Here is an 18,682-nt window from a genome sequence, read left to right on the forward strand (position 1 = left end):
GGTTTCATTTAAAAATGTCAAAACCAGATTCGAAATTGTCCCTAAACATGCTCTCTAGTTGCCTTCCATCCAGATGATGCAGCAGTGGAGTGAAGGCCTCCTCTCTAGCTTGGCACAGTGTCTCATTGGAGGCTCAGCAGCAGCATCAGCAGTGGCTCCAGGGCCTCCAGCTGGGGCTGGCTGCCGCCTCTGCCTGCCTACCAGCACCAAGGCTGGGGGAGGTGGTGGGCTGACCACAGGATTGCCCTGGGGCTCCTCACTTATACACCAGTAAAGAAAACTGAATTTCCTGTCTCTCTCTCTCTGTGTATTAAGACTGGTTGCTGCCTTCAGCAGTTTGATTTTGACAAAGTGATAATCTGGACCATTGCACATGAAGATATGACTCCATTTTATCATATTCAGTATAAACAGCCGCAAAATATTCTGCTGAAAATAAAAAGCACAAGACAAACTTAGATTTTAGGTTTATCATCATTTGCATTAACAGTGTAAGGGAATCTACAGTTTTAAGATCTGCATTACATTATAATACATTTGATGAAGTCTATACACATGAAGTTACATTGTTGGTTTGCCGTTCTTTGTCAACCTTACAGATGTGGTTAATCTATCAGGAGGGAATTTGATCATCACATGAATGCAGTTCTAATAAACATGTTCAAGTATTCTTGCTTTGCAGTATGAACCGAGACATCGCTATTGTTAAAATGAAATTACATGATGTACCTTGGAGATTAATTGTGTGCAAAACAAAGAAAAGATGCTTAAATTTAATACTGATAATGACTTAACTAATACCTTTCATTCAAAAACATTATATTGAAGGCTGCTGCTGAACTATAATCACTAATGCAAAAAATATTATTGCTTTTCCAGAGAATAACCACCATTGACTCAGATTATTCAGGTCATTCTGTGCCAGTTTGACCTCAACCAACTGTGACGTTTCTGCACCATCAAAACAATAAAAGCCGCCTAGTCAGCACTGGATATAATAATTGTTAATGACACACACAATTCAGAGGAGATAATGATTAAACCTGGTGTGAGTCACAGGGTAGTAGGAGCTTAAGAATAAAAAAAACTCACTAGAAGTGTTAGCATTGGCTGCTACGACCTCTTCTCCCATTTGTGACATAAAATGCAAATCAATATTACAAAAAAAACAGTTTCCTTCACATGTGCGACTGTTGGGAATCAGGCACCATTTACAAAATGTACATAACCACACCATTGTTACAGTATACCACTACTGCTCATATGACAGCATTAGTGAGTCCTCTGTATGCGTGTGTGAGCGTGCACCAACATGATCTTTGCTTTAAGGACACTGCTGGCTAAACTGAAAAAACTGAGCTGAACAGGTGGGGCTACAATACTGTAAAAAATGTGAGTGGAATTCCAGGTAAAGCGAGAAATTAAGTACAAGCAGGCATCTACCAGGTGTGTCTTCGCCATGCTGACCTAAACCTACAGAAGACCGTAATGCAAGACGTGAGATAGAGGGCTGAAAACAGAGGTAGCCTAAAGTCTGTGCAATTAAACACAAGTAGCCATCAGCCGATTCGCCGCCGCTACAGAACTCACTTTTGATTTTTCCCCTGCATTATAGCATCATCACAGGAGTCCTGATTTGTGACAGAAACAACTAAAACGCAGTGAGGGGTGGTGTATTAATCAGCCGACTAGCTAATCAGTACACAACAAAACAGTCTTATGATACTGACATGTATGCCAGTGGCTGAACGGGGCTGCAGCCTCTTGCTGGTGTCTAGTTCGTTAATTCTACTGAAGTGACGTCCCTCAGTGAGCTAAAAAGCTGGACGAGGCCGGCTGCTGCTAAGGGCCACCTGGGAAGCACAAATGTTACATCTGACGTGCTCTGAGCTCTCAAATTATTTGAATGAAGTTACAATGATGAATAAATAATAATTACAGTGAAATGTCAAAAAGGCACACACAATAATCGAGGATCTAGGCATCAGGCGAGATTGGCACAAAAGACTCAAAGCATGCTAAAAAAACAAAAAAACAAGAGGGAAGAAAAAAAAAATCAGCTTAATTGGGAAATTAAAGGATGAAAGATATGAAAAACATGTAGTTGTATGTACTACATGTGTAGTAAAAGTACAATGATTGGGAATCGACACCTGGAGAAAAGCAACCAAAACCATGCAAAAAAAACGAACTCCCAATTTTCAACATATGTAAAAATCAGCCTTAGAACTATTAAATATGCCTGCCACGTGTAAACTCTGTCAACGCAGCGACACACATTACCAGAATGCTATTTGGTTTTGTCTGATTTAAAGTCCTCTGGTGATGTTTTGTGAGATACATATGCAGCTAGTATATAGTTGTGCACATACAGCCAGTGGTGGAATTTGGAGCTCAATATATACACAAGTTAAAGTTATTGCAGGTTCCACTTGGCAGTCCAGCACTTGTCGCACACACGCGTGGCCGGGCTCCGTGTGCTTTGCAGAGGGGGGGGGGGGGGCTAGACTAGTGTAAGGCCGTGAGACAGGGCTTAGTCCGGGACTAGGCTGAGAGATGCCAAAACGCTGCAGCTGGATGGTTACTTTAGAGGAGAAAAAAAAAAAGGGAGTAGAGAATGAGCACAGGAAGTGGTCACCAGTAAAAGGAGCGCGTCAGGAAGTTGGCGGCCGTGTTGAGCCAGCCCATGCCGTCTGTGATGGAGCCTACGCGTGTGACGGCCTTGTCCTGCTCCTGGGACGGACTCTCCTCCTCAGGCAGGTAGTCTGGGATGTCTGTGTTCTCCTCCACCAGCACTGCCGAGCCCTCCTGGAATGGCAGTATCAGCTGCGCAAGAGACAGAAAAGAAATATGATTTAAGTAAAATTTTAAACAGCAAAGAACATAAATTGTTTTTGTATTACCATGAAGCATGGAAATTTGCCCCAAAAAAACTAATTTTAAAGATTTCAGGATTGACATAAAGCACAGTCCTCAACAGAGCTAAATAATCATCATCATCACCTTGAGTGAGATCATAAAGACTGAGCCAGGTCTGCCCCCTGCTGGCCACACAATATATCACTACTATTTGGGAATGTATCAATCAAATTCTTCACAGTGTGATGAGAAACAAAACCTTTGGAGAGTCACATTTTGTTAAAGGGCAGGATTTTAAATATTTAAGTTAATTATGGAGTTTAGGTGCATGCTGCAAATTGGTAACACAGAGATTTAATCAGGGATTGGTCACGTGTTTGTCAAAAGGCAACTTGCCTATAGGCTGAGGCAGAGATGTGACTAGCTAATCATGTCAGTGTGAATAAGTCTCAGCCACAGGCTGGGTGGGGGGTGGGGGGGACACTACACTTCCCGTACAGAGATACTCACAACATACAGCGAGCACAACTGACTTACTGTCGGTGAAAAAAATGAGTGTAATGTACAGCAGTTACAGGTAAATAACACCTATTACTACTCTATTACCTCTCCTCCATCCTCCGTCTTCACCACTTGCTGGGCTTTCATTACTTTGGTGGAGTTGATTGCTGTGCCCAACGCCTGTGAGAGAGAAAGAAAACAACTTGTTTACATTTGTTGATAACATGTCTTTCTTCAACTACTTTGGGGATATTAAATGTTAAAGTCAAACACTGCTGTTCAAGTATAAACACAGTAGCAGCATGCCAAAGATGTTCCCAATGGTTGACAATATATTTGTCAGCTTTTCAGTATCTGGCAATTTTTGCTTAGAAATAATGTAGTTGGTACTGTGACCAATATCAAAGTTATACCTTGCACATCAAACTAGCGCTGCAACTAACAATTATATTGTCATTGTTGATGAATCTGTCGATTATTTTCTTGATTAATCTCATAGTTGTTTGGTGCATAAAATGTCAGAAAATGGTAAAAGAAATGTGACTTCCTGTCTTCTTTTGTCCTGACCAGCAGTCCACAACCCAAAGATATTTGATTTACTTTCATAGCAGACAGAAAATATTGACATTTGAGAAGCTGAAATCAGAGAATTTTGATATTTTTTCTTTAAAAATGACTCAAAATGATTCATTATCAAAATGATTAGCGATTCATTTTCTGTCGATTGACTAATCACTGCAGCTCTACATCAAACCACTTTGATCACTTTACTTGGAAGGTGTACATTTTAATTTATTTTAGGCAAATAAGGTTATTTCTGTTTAATCATGACAATTTCTAGCCAGTTTGAATACTACTGGACCAGTCAGCAGGTTACAATCAGGCAGCTTTGAAAAGATCCAGTTACTGTGGAACAAGTGCAGGCTCAAAGATGTTTGAAAGTTAAGCTAAGATACAGTAAGTGTGTTATGTTTTCTCTTTAAGTTCCTGGATGGTTTTCTGTGTCCGGACACAGAACACTTACTTCAGCTTTAAGGTCAGAGCGGATCCTGACAACACATCTCTTGACGGCCATCTGGAAGGTGAAGCTGATGACCCCTCGGATCTTTAACAAGGCCTCCTCACAAAGGCTCCTCCGGGTCTGACAAAAGAATAGAACCAGATGAAATGTGTGATTAAAATGGGCCAAACAGCGGTTTAAAGGTACATAATCAACCACAACTGAATTAGGCAGAAATAGGACATAGAAATATATATTATTTTGCGTTTAATAGCTATAAACAATATTACACTAAGGAATACAGTTTACATATCTATGGCTCCAGCTGCCACAGTCTTGTGTGTTCCTGCTGGAATGATAGGGATGCAGCCCACCAGAGGCCGTCTGTCTGCTGTAATGTAATCTGGCTAGGTGCAAGCTTCCTGCAGAGCAGCATTCAGGTTCAATCTCAACGTCCTGCTGTTCAATGGCTGACATTTACAACCCGACCCCTCCACCCTCCTATCCCGCACCGGATAGACACCGCTAAGATGCACTGACAACACTGTGATAATGACAGCAGAATGCCCTGAAAAGAGATTTTTATATATCATCAGATGTGAACATGACAGATGTGTTCTACTTCATTGTCTGGATTCCTGTATGCAAGTTGTCAACACTTACAGAGTCATCTAGTCCATCGATGTGCAGCACCACAGTTTTGGCCCTCTTGTTGTTAGAGCCCAAGAAGAACTGGGCTTTACGTCGGCAGGAGGCAGCATCTGCCTCGGCCTGTTCGGCCTCGTCTTTACCGGCTGCCTGCAAAATTTCGTAGATCTCAGAGGCCAGGAGTTTGGTTTCTCCGGGGGATGTACTCCTTTGATGAGAGAGTAAAAATAAATTAATCAGAGAGAGAAGATTGCTGAACAAAAATTTTAGATTTTGTGTTTGTCAAATGTAGTTTATACACACGTTAAAATTATCTGTTGTTTTGATGTGATGCATGTATTAATATAACTATACAGTTGAAGCACAGCGCAGGTGAATGTACTGAAGGTAGTTTCAAGAATAATTCAATTGAATCATGTACTAAACAAAAAGGCTGCCATCTTCCCACACAACATACAAAATGTATGTTAATTAAGCTTTTCTGTACATTAGTCTGGTTTTTCTGCTCTCTTAGCAACCCCCCCCTAAAACAAACAAACCAAAGACAACAAAAACAAAGCAGAGCATAATATTTTAGTGGGCAGCAGCTTTCCATGAAGAAGCCACATGAGGTCAGTTGCACTTGCATTGCCATGACTGATATTTTGTGAGAGATCCCGGGATACCTGCAGGCTATACTGCTTTATATGTCACAAAGTCATCACTCCTTCTATAGTAACCACATACGACATCAGCTGTCTGGCACTGCTGCCCTCTGGGAGCCTGATGCTCCCCCCTAGCACTGTGCAACACATTCCTACCTCGGCTTTATGGAGGCCTGTCAGTAAGCCAAACATTATCTTTTATTTATTCATCTCGAGTCATATCTTCTTGAGTTTCGTATCTTAAATCGGAATAAGAATTGCACCTGTTTAGCGCAACTATGCTACACGTCCCCTCCCCTCAGCCATGTGTTCCCGCTCTGTCCAGCTATGATCGACCTCCACTCTGTCCAGCTATGATCGACCTCCACCCAAAGTCAGACTGACTGGACTGCGAGCAGGGAGAGCTGCTGCTGTTACTGCAGGGCTCCTCTTGATGCCACCCCTGACTAGCTGAAGTGACTGGCTTACTCCAGGGCGAGCGAGGGCTTTGCCGCAGGTTGAGTAGGGGGGGAAAATAAAATCATGCAATCTACAGTCGGCCACTTGAACGTAGGTCTATTCCTGTCTGGGTGCTAATGATAAACAGCAGTCATTTAGCAAAACTGACACAGACCCTCTGGTAGCACTAGCTAGCACCTCCTTAAACCCGACCTGCCTCTGACACTAAATGGGTGGCCAGACGATCGATGTTCATCCTGTTTTAGGAAGCTTGAAATCTGAGTCTAAAAGGGATATTACACCTAAAAAAAGAGAGCAACAAAGGTGTGTGCAAAATGAGCCACCTCTGCAAAATAACCTGCTAACGTTGCGTCATAACAAGCAAACACAAGCCTTCATCAGTTAAAACATGCAAGTGGACTCATCAAAAAATTGTAGAGAGGTGGCAGGATGCATTAAAATCTATGACCTGCAGAAACAGCAATTTAACTGTTTACTGCCCTATTTTAATTCAACTTTAATCATATTCATCCTGACAAAAGGACATCATCCTGCCTGGAAAATTTGCAGACAGGCACATATTGTCTGTGCAAAACAAAAGAAATCCTAGGTTAAGGTTTTACGTAGAGAAAGTGCACAGTGAGCATGTGTTGGTGTGTGTGCGTGTGTGTGTGTGATGTGGTGACAGCGACTTGCTTCTGCATGACATTCTGCAAACTCAGCATCATGCCCAGCTCGCCCTTCATCTTCTCCCTGTTGGCTCGACATTCTGCCAGGTAGCGCACAGCCTGCAAAGACAAGGGCAACCGTTATCTATTCCCCAGCTAAAAAGCTGACAGACCTTTTGCAATATTATAAGAGAGAGAGAGCTATTCAAATGGGTGCGCATGTTCAGTGGTGAAATATTACATAACCAATATAAATACACATGCACTGCCCCCGTGTTTACACTTCACGGGTTACCGTCAAGGAGCAACTATTACGTAAAGGCACTTAAATGTGTACTCACAAACACAAGTCATGCACAGCACAAAAAGGATGATGGTGGTGGTGGTGGTGGTGGTGGTGGTGGTGGAAGTGGGGAGGTTGCTATATTGACATTGTATTCTGTTTACACCACAAAACAGACAGCAGATGTCACCATTGTACAGTGTTTTTAATATGTCGCTGTTTCAATGCCACCACGTGCCTGCTCGTGGCCTTTAGACCGTCACTGAAACCTACTATGAGACGGCAGGACAGCAGGGGGGGACAAATTATGAAGCATGAACTGAAAACAACTATTTACGGAACAAACAGGGAACTCTACTGATTATTCAGCCAAGACGAATTAATCTAAGCTGCTGTAGATATTTCTGTATGAAGGTACTGAATAACTAACTAACTACTTGTAATATTATCCGTAGTGTGTATATATAAATATAAATAGTTGGATGCTGCTTACCAAGAGTGCAGAGTAGACGACCTGTGGGTTGGGGTGGTCCAGAAAAAGGATGAGACCTGGCAGGCAGCCTTGATCCTCTACTATGGCTCTTCGGTTCAGGGGGTCCGCAGCAAGATCTCGCAGCTGGTTCACCACAGTCAGTGCATCCAACTCCGCACTCATGGTGCCTCTTGTCTTGAAGCCACGCACATCAATCCAACCTCTCTTCACTCTACTGAAAAAGGAATTAAGAGGTTAATTAGGGAGTTCACATTGTGCAAGTTAAGGCTACGACTAACTGTGGTCTTTTTTCTTCAAATTTATAGTTTTGTTTGTGTGAAACATCAGAAAATAGTGAAAACCAAACACAATTTCCCAGAGTCCATGGTGATTCTTTTTTCTCCAATTTGCAACAGAATAAACCCAAAAAGCAGCAAATCCTCACATTTGAGAAGCTGAAACCAGCAGATTTTTTGGCCTATTTTATGGGCTAAATTAAAAAAAACATAATTACACAAAATTACATAAATTAACTGATTAAATCAACTAATCTTTGCAGCAGTAATACAAATACATTTTATTTATATAAAAAGATAAGTCTCAAAAGCTATTTTAATGTATTTCACTAACTTGATGCAGAACCATTCATTAAATTAAGTCTCAGCTGGATGTATTGAATTTCCAACTTTAACAACGCAGCCCATTGTCATAATCCACATTTTACAGATTTGACGGCGTGTCTGAGATCTTAAATCAATGAAATGTGTGCTATAGTACTGATTAGACTGATTAGTGATTCTTGTTGGGTGACTGATTAAACTGACATGCTTTGATAAGATTAGTTATCACCAGAAAGCAGCTTAGCATGCACTGGTAGGCAAATGTTAAAGTCATCCCATGTAATGTCATGATTTACAGTGAACAAATTCTTAAACTATTTTCATAAAGCTCGTTTGTTTTTGCCAAAGACACTTTCTACGACCCCCAACCTCACCTCAAATCACGCCCTGTGCTACAGAGGCGATTCAGCAGCTAGGCTAGGCTAATGTTACTTCACAATACAGCTTACCTTTCCGTCAGTATTCAAGTTAAATCATGAGACAACCTCGGGTAACTTCAGCTACAATAGACGCTAAAAACAACGTAGTGAGAAACGGCTTCGTCCCGGTGCCACTTTAAAAACAACCGTTACAAAATACTGTCACTAACGTTAGGCCTGCGCCGCTTTCTTACTATGCTCCGTTTAGCTAGCAGCTGTGCACACTGTTTGGGTTTTTGTGGCACATCAATGGGGTGCACCTGTTTTGTGACTGAGGACGTGCCAGTTTTCCCATCTAAAGGATCCTACAGTTTTCTAACGGGACACAGCCCCGCCGGGAAATACAGGGATATGTAACGAACATCTATAGGAATTCTAGAAGATGATTGGGTAATATTATTTGATCGACTGACATAACATCCAATCACAATACAGTATAATTTTATGTGTGGATTCCAATTGGTGAAGCTGTCTGCCACTCAATATGATTGACCTATGGTGACGCGCAATAGCCACAACCTACATATGTAATCTCATATTCCATGACTCTTCCTCCCTCCTGCAGTTTGACAAGGTGGAAAAATTTAGGAAGTTATCAGCCAGCGTTAGCCTCGGTAAGTTGTTTTCAAAGTCACTTTCACAACTGAGCGGCTGTATGTAACGTTAATATAACCTTTGAGGGTTTCTGTGGCACGTCAGGGGGCAACCAAAATTGTGCGCGTCTTCGCCAAAATCCGAAAAATTGTCTCAGTGTTTGTGAAAGTTTGCTGGGATGAGTTTAGCCCGCTATCGTTGTTAGCAACAGTTAGCCCATGTTGCCCGCTAAAGTTACGATTCACCGGCTAATTTAATTTAATTCAGAGGAAGGCGACGACTCCTTTTTTCCACGTTTTTTGTGTTTTTTATAACGATTTTAATCAAGTAAAAAGCAGTTAAGATTACCTTTGCTGTTTAAGCACGTAGGTCACTCATAAAATCACAAAACAACACAGATGGTAACTTAAGTTAATGGCAACGTTAACTTACTGTTACGAATAATAATAATATCTAGCTTCATCTTTGACTGTGTATTTTTGTTTTTCTACTTTAGAGCTAATCTCGCTTGTAACTACGCAGTATCAAAACGAAACTGCATCCTAATCTGTGTTTTTTTCTGCTGTGAATTCAGTGACATTGCTCACATAAAATACTTTATTTCCTAAAATGTCTTGAAATTTAAGATCATAGTAATGTTTCTTTATGCTATTGCTGCTTTGACAGTTGTCACTGGAAAAATAGATGATGAAAAAAAGCTTAATTCCTTAAACCAGGGATTTGTTTTGTTCTATATGTTGTGTTTATTTCTTTTAATTGTGTAATTGTTAATAGTTTTTAATTAATTGTTTAGGATTGTGTATGAGGTCAGATGTAATTCTTCCCATTAGTGAGTGAGTTAAAGTTTATTTTTAATACTAATTTGTCTTTAAAAATTACTCGTAAGTGAATATTTATCTACATGTGTTTGAGAACAACAAATTTTAAAATTGTGAAATCAAAACAGTGTTGGAATTTACACATTAAAATTCAATTTGTGGTTGGTTTATTAGAGTTCATTTCAACACCATGGTTTTAATGCCTCTCCTTGTGTGGAGGCAGGATTACATGTTATATTCATTTGGATTTAGACAAGCCCTGTGTTTATTTTGTTATCTACAGTAGATTTGTGAAAGCTTATGTAAAAGGTTTGATGCAAACAATATAAGTCAAAAGTTCAACTTTCATCAGTGCCAAACATTTTTGCTAGAGGGCCAGATTTGGCCCACGGGCCGTTATTTGCCTCCCGCTGCCTTAAGCTATTAAATATCGGCATCAATAATAGCTTTGGACGGATAACTGTATTGCTTTTAAAAGTTGATATCATCCAAAAGCACTAAAGGCTTTTGAAAATTGTATCTGGTGTATTGGAGCATCTTTAGCTCAGCACATCACTCTGGAGTCACGTCAAGTACTTGCTATAATTATATATGTAAATAGCTACTCATATGGTTTTATGTTGTTTGTTTAAAGGTGACACAAACTGAATTCTTCAGTCTTGTCTTGTGTTTCCATTAGATTGCTATTTGGTGATGGTGCCCTCAGTATTTGGACGTGTATCCATCTGCTCATGTGACGGACCTCAACAGAAATGAGTAAAGACAATGCACGGATCGAAATGGACCTGGTATGTAGCAGCCTGTGCTGATATCTGATCTCATTAGATATCTGATGGAGTTTGATGAACAACTACATTTCAAAAACTTGACTTTGAAGCCTTAGATACACACTGTGAGCAAAACATGGAAACAGGGCTGCAACTAATAGTTATTTTCATTATCCATTAATCTGTTGATTATTTTCTTGATTAGTTGATTAACCGTTTAGACTGGAATGTTAGAAAATAGTGAAAAAATGGCACATGGTGATGTCCTCAAATTGCTTGTTTTGTCTGGCTAATTGTTTAAAATGTTAAGATATTCAATTAACTTAATTAAGGAAAAACTGTAAATCTTCACTTTTAAGAAGCCGGACCATCAAATATTTGGCATTCTTTCTCAAAAAATAACAGAAATTATTATCAAAATAGTTGCCGATTAATTTTCTGACGATCAACTAATTGATTAATCAACCAATAGTTGGAGCTTTACACAGAAACTTTGTCTTCTTTTTTTTTTTACTAATGTGTGATGTGAATTTTCAGCATGTGCGTTACATGAGTTTTTGTTTTGCAGGCTTTTGGATCAGCCAAGCCCTATGGGTCCTCCAGAAGTATTGTGAGGAGAATAGCTACTAGTCTTCCACTGAAACCCTGCCCCAGGGTTCATTTTCAGGTGAGGGATGGCCTCCAGGTTCATTATTTAATAGTGTAGTGTCATGTGACAGGCAGGCCAGTCTGACTTTGACAATGTTTTTTAAGATAATGGCATGCAGTCTTTTTTATGATGTGTATTTCTTTTAATTGGTTACATACAATTTAGCCCAGTATCCTCCTCTGTCTTTCTTCCTGTTTCTCTTTACTGTTGAACTCTGATATGTGACAATAAATCACGTACACTCTTCAACCTTTGTTTACCTCTGCTTGTCTGACTGTTTTCATTTATGAACCATAAACAGAGTGGATGAAGTCATCAAAACAGCGATAGTTCCTTATTATCAGAGCACTGACAGTGTGTTCAGATTAGGAACAAATCAAAGTAAAATATTTCAGCTCTGTGGCATGTTGTTTTAAAGACTGAATTGCTTTTCTTTACCTTTCTGTCTCTTTCAACACTACCTTCTCTTTTCTTCTTTTCTTCTGTCTCCAGCTACCCTCCCTCGCTATAAGGAATGCAGTATGTCTGCTTTAGGTCAGTTTGTTCAGCGACCTGCGACAACCTTGTGCTGATTAAAGATCTACTGAGCTACTTGAACCTTTCATTAACAACTTGCCCGTCACCACCTCCTCCTTCTCAACCGCCCTCATTTTTACTTGATTATTTCCCTTCATTAGTTGTTGAAGTGCAGTGTTGTGATGTGTGCTGGTGTGTGGTTTTCCCTGGCATGCTTTTTTTTGTTTTTTAAGGTTTTTTAATCTTAAACAAGGCTGGTCTCCCTCTCTGACAGCTTTATCCATACTCTGAGGACGCTGGTGTCCTGATTGGTGCCAGGAAGCAGAACGGTCTCGTTGCCACGCTAGCTGATGTCGCCTGGATCGACCAGGAAGAGGATGATGATGATGATGATGAAGACTACCTTGGGAGACCTAGGTGAGTGTGACATAGAGATCTTTTGTCTTCTAGTGGAGAATTGAAGTTGCATGTTTAAAAATGGACTTGTTCTTGTGTAGGGATGTGCGATATGACCAAAATGTCACATTACGATAATGATACTTATCATGATATCTGTAAACTCAATTAATAAATAGTTTGTGGTTTAAATAGTTTCTAGCGTGACCATAAATGACACAGAAAACACAGTAAAGACTTTCACACTGAGCTGAACTAACAAGTGCACACAAATTAGGTAAAAATCACAAAAATTAACATCGTCTCGACTGCTTTCTGCTGTCATTTATGGTCTTTTCTCGTGTGTTCCTGTGATTCTGTCACTCATCTGTAATAATAATAATAATGATAATAATTGTCTCTTTTTGAAACAGGTCAGGGCTCCCATCAGGGCTCATGTTTCGAGCCCGCCAGCCTCACCCTCAGGCAAAACCCTTAACCCGCCGGAGGTCGCTACCAAGCCTGCATCAGGGGGCTCCTGACCCGCAGGGGCCGACAATCGCAAATGATGAGGCCATTCAGAAGATCAGCGCACTGGAGACTGAACTTGCTAAACTCAGAGCTCAGATAGCACAAATTGTACTGGCGCAAGAAAAGAGCACACAGCCAGGTATTTCCTAACAAAAGCTTTCTAAACAGGCTTATCTTGCTCAAACTGAATGCTTTTTACAGCACTGTAATAATAATAATAGAATACGTCCACTAGATGGCAGCAGAATGTCACACAGCTCTAAGGTTCTTCTTTCCTTTGTTTCACCTCAGCTGCTACCACAGGGGCCCCTCCTCCTCCCCCTCCACCCGGTGGCACCCTGCCTCCCCCTCCCCCACCCCCCCCCTCCCCCACCACCTCCACCACCACCCCCAGGTCTCCATCGGACATTTTCAGCCATTGACTTGATAAAGGAGCGCAGAGGGAAGAAGACAGACAGCCAGACGGTTTTGGACTCAAGGCCGGCAGAAATCCCCAGCATGCTCGATGTTCTGAAAGACATGGGGAAAGTCAAGTTGCGATCTGTCAAAAGGTAGGCCTCTCCTTGGATTAACGTACATTCAGATACATAATGAAATGATCAAACATGACCACCGAGGTTTTACTGTGATGAGGTGTAGCATTGAAGTTCATCAAAACTATAAATTAAACTATTTACCTCCTTTAACGTCCTTAAATGCTCTTGTTGTCTGTACGTTTTCATAGTCGTCCAGTAGATGGTGAGGCCAAACCGAAGGCCAGCAATCCCGCAGACGCTGCGATGCTCATCGCTGAGGCCCTGAAACGCAAGTTTGCCCATCGTTATCGACATGACAGCGGACAAGAAGACAAGGACGATTTCAAAGACCCAGAAGTCCCAGAAGTGAAACCTAAAACCGAAACCCCTTTGGTGAGAGATGTTTCTGTGTTCATTAGCTGAATGTGGGCACTTCTTTCTGATTTACAGCTACAAAAGTTAATATCTAAAAGAAGCCACAATTACAAAGTTACAAAGATATGTTGATGCTTTGATTTTCATCTTAGGTAGACTGTATTTGTAGATATTCCTTTGAAAAACATGATTTAAAGGTGGAATTTCATGTGGCATTTTCATGTTTTTTGTCATCTTTGGAATCAAGTGAATGTAATGTTACTGATCTGTGTCGTGTATTTGATTCTGTCTTTTGTGTTTTTCACAGTTTGGGCAGCACATGTTGAAATCGACTGGAAGGAGGAAGTTGATCTAAACAGGAGACTGGCTCACTGATGAATCGGAGGTTCAGAACTCAAGGTCCTGTGGACACTTTAAAGTGCCTTATCCGGCTTTTTCTCATATGAGCTGTTTCTGGAGGAACAAGAGATTCTCCCTGTACTAGAAGACGGGCCGCTCCAAGTATCATCTCATAGTGTTGCATCCGATGATCATCCTGACCATCTGTTTTTGCACTTTTATAACTTATAACATTAGCTTTCTGTTTTACAAACGTGATTTATTTTTTTGTTTAACTCATGTTCCTACTCATCACAGTCTGGAATGAAAGTGTCAGAGGCACAGAAATGCATGTTTAAGCAACACTAGGAAATGTTATTAGTTTTATTGTTCGATCTTTGTTTAGGTTTTCATTTTGGTTTGTTGCACACAGTCGGCTTTTCATTCCCATATCTGAGTGGTCTGTGAAAGCTGAAGTTCTTCTACCACTGAAGAAAGCGAGCACTTTCTTTGTGGAATCTTGTGCTGTATTGTTAATATATATAGCCTAATTTATGATTATTACCATTTATTTATGTTGTGGTTAAGTAATCTTGATCTTAACAACAGTAATTATGTCCTAGATTTGTCCCTTATTAATTCCAGGTGTTAAGTTGTGTCGTAGTTGCCAGTCTTGTTGGGGCTTGTATGTTGTTTTTTTTAATTGGTTCAAATACATGCATTCCAATTTTATTTGACATTATTTATCTCTTTACTACGATCAACGTTTAAAAGCCAAAGGCATTCCAGTGATGCTCTGCGAGATTCTGCCCTTCACTGCCAATTTTTACCTTTTGTGTCCTTTTTTTATTTCCAAGTTTGGAAGACACTTAAATAGTGAGGAAAACAGAGACCGTAACTGTAATGCAAAGTTCATATTTCTAGGTCAATGACGGTTACAAGTACACGCGCAGTGTATTGTTGCGCAGTGTATTGTACCTCATTTGATAAGATAAGCCTTTTATCTCACTTTAACCTTTTCACTCAGTAAAACATCATGACAAAAGAATTACTACATTCATGTCAACATATGTTGACAAATTTTGTTTATAAGAACAAGTCTTGGGTCCTAAGGCACCTGTTATCAGTATCCCAAAGGTGTATTGCTGTCTTGCCAGTAATATGACATTTTCATGCCCCAGTTTGGAAATGTGACACAAAACTTATCGCCTCCACTGGGTCATGTAGAGTTATAGGTAGTATTTTGTTCACAGTGACTGACACATGATTCTGTTCACTATTCATGTCCGTGTAGTTGCTGCTTCAAGTCAACTGTTATTAGCTTTTATAAGGGACGGTGGACTGGGTCTGTCAGTAATTGAGTGATTTTAAATGTACCGTTTAAGATTTTGTAGAAGAGTTCATAAAAATGACTTAACTTGAATTGTCAAATCTCTAAATAAAAGTTTATTTCTCTCTGTCCCGACTCACTCTGGTGTATATTTGCATTGGTTGAATTTTAACCTTTATAAAAGTCACCTGCTATCATTAAATTGTTCCTGAATCATTGAGATGGATCAAAGGGGAAGTAAAAATGACCCCACAGAGATTCATTTCACTTGTAGTTCAGTGTGCAGTTAATCGTGGTGGAAAACTTTGACGTACAATTATTAGACTTGTACTGCGTGGAAGTCAAGCAAACATTTGTCAACAACAGGTTTTATTATTCAAATTGTAACTGCAACAGGCATGTATCAAAAAGGTCAATACAGCAAAGCCTTTACAAAATCTGGCTCGACACTTAAGTCTTCCCAAAAAATGGCTGTCGCAACAAATTGTAAACAGTTTTATCAACAGTCTTACAGCACTTACAGCAAAATACAAATCAGCTAAAGTAAGAAAAGCACCTGTTATTTCTCAAAATGTTTAAACACAAACACAATTTTGTGCCACTATACAGAGTCAAAGTAGACAAACCAAACACAAATAAATGGAATGTTCAAAGTCACACTTGACCATTTTGTTTCCGTACAAAAGAAGAAGAAGGAGAAGAAGAAGAAAGAAAAAAAAAAAAAAGACAGCTGGAGTTGTTCCTCACAACAAAAAGGCAAAGGGATTGGACAGTGCATTCAAAAGACAAGCACACCATGCACTTGATGGGAACAGGAGTTGGTTTGGTCACTTAGCATAGTTTGTGCATAGTTATAAGGCATCAATCGAGCAGTCCTTTAGGTTGCATGTGGCTGTGAGAGACATTCTGCGGAGAGGGAGAGTCTCCTTCAGTAGATCCTCGCCAGGGAAAAAAAACAAAAAAAAACAACCTCGCATCACCCCGCAGTCACCCCCATCCCTCTCCCTCTTGATAAGAGACTGGCAAATCCCTGAGCGAGTCAAGTTGCGTGGAGTGGAGTTTCAGGTGAGATGCATGTGCAGTGAGTAACTGATCTCCAGTCTGGGGGGGAGGGGGGTTGTGGGGAGGGGTGAGCTCCCCCGCCTCCCCGAGTTCAACCAGCACTGGAAGAGTTGGAAACATCATCGGAAAAGGACTAATTTCTATAATAATACCTTCACAGGGTGTCTTGAAGATTTCATGGAGACGAAGCTGCGCATCCAACACCATCGTTATTTAGGGAGTGCAGGAACACATTGTAGCACAGGTGGAGTTACTTATGGCATCTGGTGTGTTTGAGTAAGGTTCTGCTCATGGCTTTAACAGTGGGATGACAGTTCAGACAAGTGGTTCGTCACATCTGTGCTTCGAAGGCAAACCGTGAAGCCGACATGGTTCACTTCAGTTCGAGGGGGAAAAAGGAAACAACAAACAAGAAGATGAGTAAACAGTCTTCATAGAGGCAGCAAAAGGACTGGGCTTGTCACATTTTTTTTTGTTTCGTTTTGTTTTGTTTGTTTTTTTTTTTTTTACATGAGGAAGAATCTTCAATACAAATGCAACATGGCATTACTCTAAAGTCTTAGGAGGGTCTCATGTCTGAATACTCCAGTTGTCTCAGTCAATTCAGTTCAGATCATTCTTCAAAATCTTTGTTTTCAAATGGCACTTCAAAATACCAGAAAAATGTCTTCTTCAGTTTTTATACTGCTTTCCCCTTAAGGTTCACCGACACAAAAAAAAAAGTGGTGTGTTCAGTCAGTAATGCCAAAACTACAGTGGACAAATAAATAAAATAAAGCAAATAAAAAGAAAATACAGCAGTAGCCAAATGAGGTATCTATGTATTGCTCTATGTCAAAAAAGAGGAATTAAAAATTAAATAAATTAAATAAAATCAGTGGTTTATCAAGATGGGAGGCAAAAGCAACAAAACATAAACAAGGTGTTAGGATCAGGTGAGGCAGCGGCAGGGCTGCAGGCTGTGGATGCCCCACCCGGTCCCCAGTGTGTGTGGTGAGGCCCTGAGGCCCGGGGTCAGGGGTCAGGAGGTTGAGGTGAAAGGGCACACGAGGAGTGTCAGGATTCTCTGCTTCCCTGAGGTATTTCTTTGGAGCTGGTTCCTCCTGCGCCTGTAGCTGTGTTGCCGTTTCTTCGGGGAGCGGCGCCGTCTTCGGTGTCTGCGCCGGCTGTGCTGGGCTCTCCCTCCTCGGAGACAGCGGTTTGTTCCTGCTGCAGGCCGCCCCAGCTGGCCTTGTTCAGCCCCATGTGGCCCAGCATGGTCTGGGACAGACGCGTGTCGGAGAAACGGGCCCACTCTGCAAACAGCGGCTCCGCCACATATGTCATGAAGCCTGGAGGGGGAGAAGAGGCAGTGAGGGCAGATTTGAGCTAAATATTAGATACAAGCAATAAGTGAAAGGGTAATAAAGCAAATATATTGTAACACTGTTGCTTACCTATTTGAATGTTGCCAACTGTGTTGTTCTCTCTGTCACAAAGTGGGCTGACTTCAAGTTTGTGCTTCCTCTCAATGTCTCCTACAATATACAGTTAATATATGAGCTATTACACTTCTATTATCTTTTAGAATTAAGCGATTAAAGATGATAAATGAACAGAAAACAAAGAAGAAAAACTTAATGATTCAAGAAAAGGAAGGGAATAAACGACAAACAATGAAAGACATAAAGATAACCTTGTTGGAAGAACTCCTCAGTGACTTTCTCACTCCACTGTTTGCTCAGCTCCCAGGGTCTGCAGGGGTTACAGATGTCCGCACACTTCAGAGCCATCTGTACAGGGTGGGAATAAAACAAAAGAACGCAGAGTTATGCTGAGATGAGGAAGGTGTGTGTGTGTCTGTGTCATGTTTGTGTGTGGCAGAGGAGGTGACCGACCTGCAGGATGAAGTGGCGGTGGCTGGCACTGCTCAAGCACAGGTTCTCCTGGTCCAGGTGCAGACGAAACCTGGACAGGTAATCATTCTGTCTGCTGATGTCCGTGGCCAAGATTAAGGAGCCTAACTCCCTCTCCATGCTCAGCCTGTGGGGTCAGAAAGTACATGTATTTAGGGTGTTTGGTACAAACTGTGGCATCTGTTGGTGTTTTTCTGTGAATTGGTGCACTCAACAACATGTCAGTGTCAGACTGACCTGTCCTCAGCTGGCAGGTGGGAGAACAGCCCAGTCTCTCTGAGCAGCCCCACTGCTGACTTCCAGTGGTGATTTTCCAGAACTGAGGTATTCTGTGTGTTGAAAATTGTGCACAGACACATGGATTTTAATTAATCAGACGATGTTT

The 18,682-nt window shown here is 41.0% G+C and overlaps 3 protein-coding genes across 10 annotated transcripts in view; 1 reads left to right on the forward strand and 2 right to left on the reverse strand.

The window, feature by feature from the left end:
* Positions 1 to 455: 455 nt before the first annotated feature.
* armc1 (armadillo repeat containing 1) lies at positions 456 to 8,828 on the reverse strand. 2 transcript variants are annotated; one of them, XM_042399973.1, is made up of 7 exons: positions 8,583 to 8,828; positions 7,535 to 7,745; positions 6,787 to 6,878; positions 5,024 to 5,216; positions 4,385 to 4,501; positions 3,466 to 3,540; positions 456 to 2,826 (listed from the first exon to the last, which is right to left on the reverse strand). In XM_042399973.1, the coding sequence occupies exons 2-7, from the start codon at positions 7,694 to 7,696 to the stop codon at positions 2,635 to 2,637; spliced, it is 831 nt and encodes a 276-aa protein (XP_042255907.1). In that variant the 5' UTR covers positions 7,697 to 7,745; positions 8,583 to 8,828; the 3' UTR covers positions 456 to 2,634. The 2 variants fall into 2 exon arrangements, with proteins under 2 accessions (XP_042255907.1, XP_042255906.1); XM_042399972.1 differs by having other exon boundaries at positions 7,535 to 7,748; positions 8,583 to 8,826.
* A 249-nt stretch (positions 8,829 to 9,077) lies between these two features.
* mtfr1 (mitochondrial fission regulator 1) lies at positions 9,078 to 15,469 on the forward strand. The gene is given in 9 exon segments (XM_042399285.1): positions 9,078 to 9,166; positions 10,644 to 10,752; positions 11,300 to 11,398; positions 12,171 to 12,313; positions 12,706 to 12,941; positions 13,094 to 13,158; positions 13,160 to 13,353; positions 13,527 to 13,710; positions 14,000 to 15,469. Coding segments are annotated over 8 exon segments (1,005 nt in total). The 5' UTR covers positions 9,078 to 9,166; positions 10,644 to 10,716; the 3' UTR covers positions 14,048 to 15,469.
* Positions 15,470 to 15,688: 219 nt separating this feature from the next.
* Positions 15,689 to 18,682, reverse strand: part of pde7a (phosphodiesterase 7A) — a 29,639-nt gene continuing 26,645 nt past the window's right edge. For all 7 annotated transcript variants that reach the window (XM_042399007.1, XM_042399006.1, XM_042399005.1 and 4 more), the window contains 5 exons: positions 18,535 to 18,626; positions 18,280 to 18,424; positions 18,078 to 18,174; positions 17,839 to 17,919; positions 15,689 to 17,733 (listed from right to left, as the gene is read on the reverse strand). In XM_042399007.1, coding sequence (XP_042254941.1) covers positions 17,459 to 17,733; positions 17,839 to 17,919; positions 18,078 to 18,174; positions 18,280 to 18,424; positions 18,535 to 18,626 — 690 coding nt within the window. In that variant the 3' untranslated portion in view covers positions 15,689 to 17,458. The remainder of the gene's footprint in view (positions 17,734 to 17,838; positions 17,920 to 18,077; positions 18,175 to 18,279; positions 18,425 to 18,534; positions 18,627 to 18,682) is intronic.

Source organism: Thunnus maccoyii, chromosome 21 (assembly GCF_910596095.1).
Source record: "Thunnus maccoyii chromosome 21, fThuMac1.1, whole genome shotgun sequence".
Taxonomy (NCBI): domain Eukaryota; kingdom Metazoa; phylum Chordata; class Actinopteri; order Scombriformes; family Scombridae; genus Thunnus; species Thunnus maccoyii.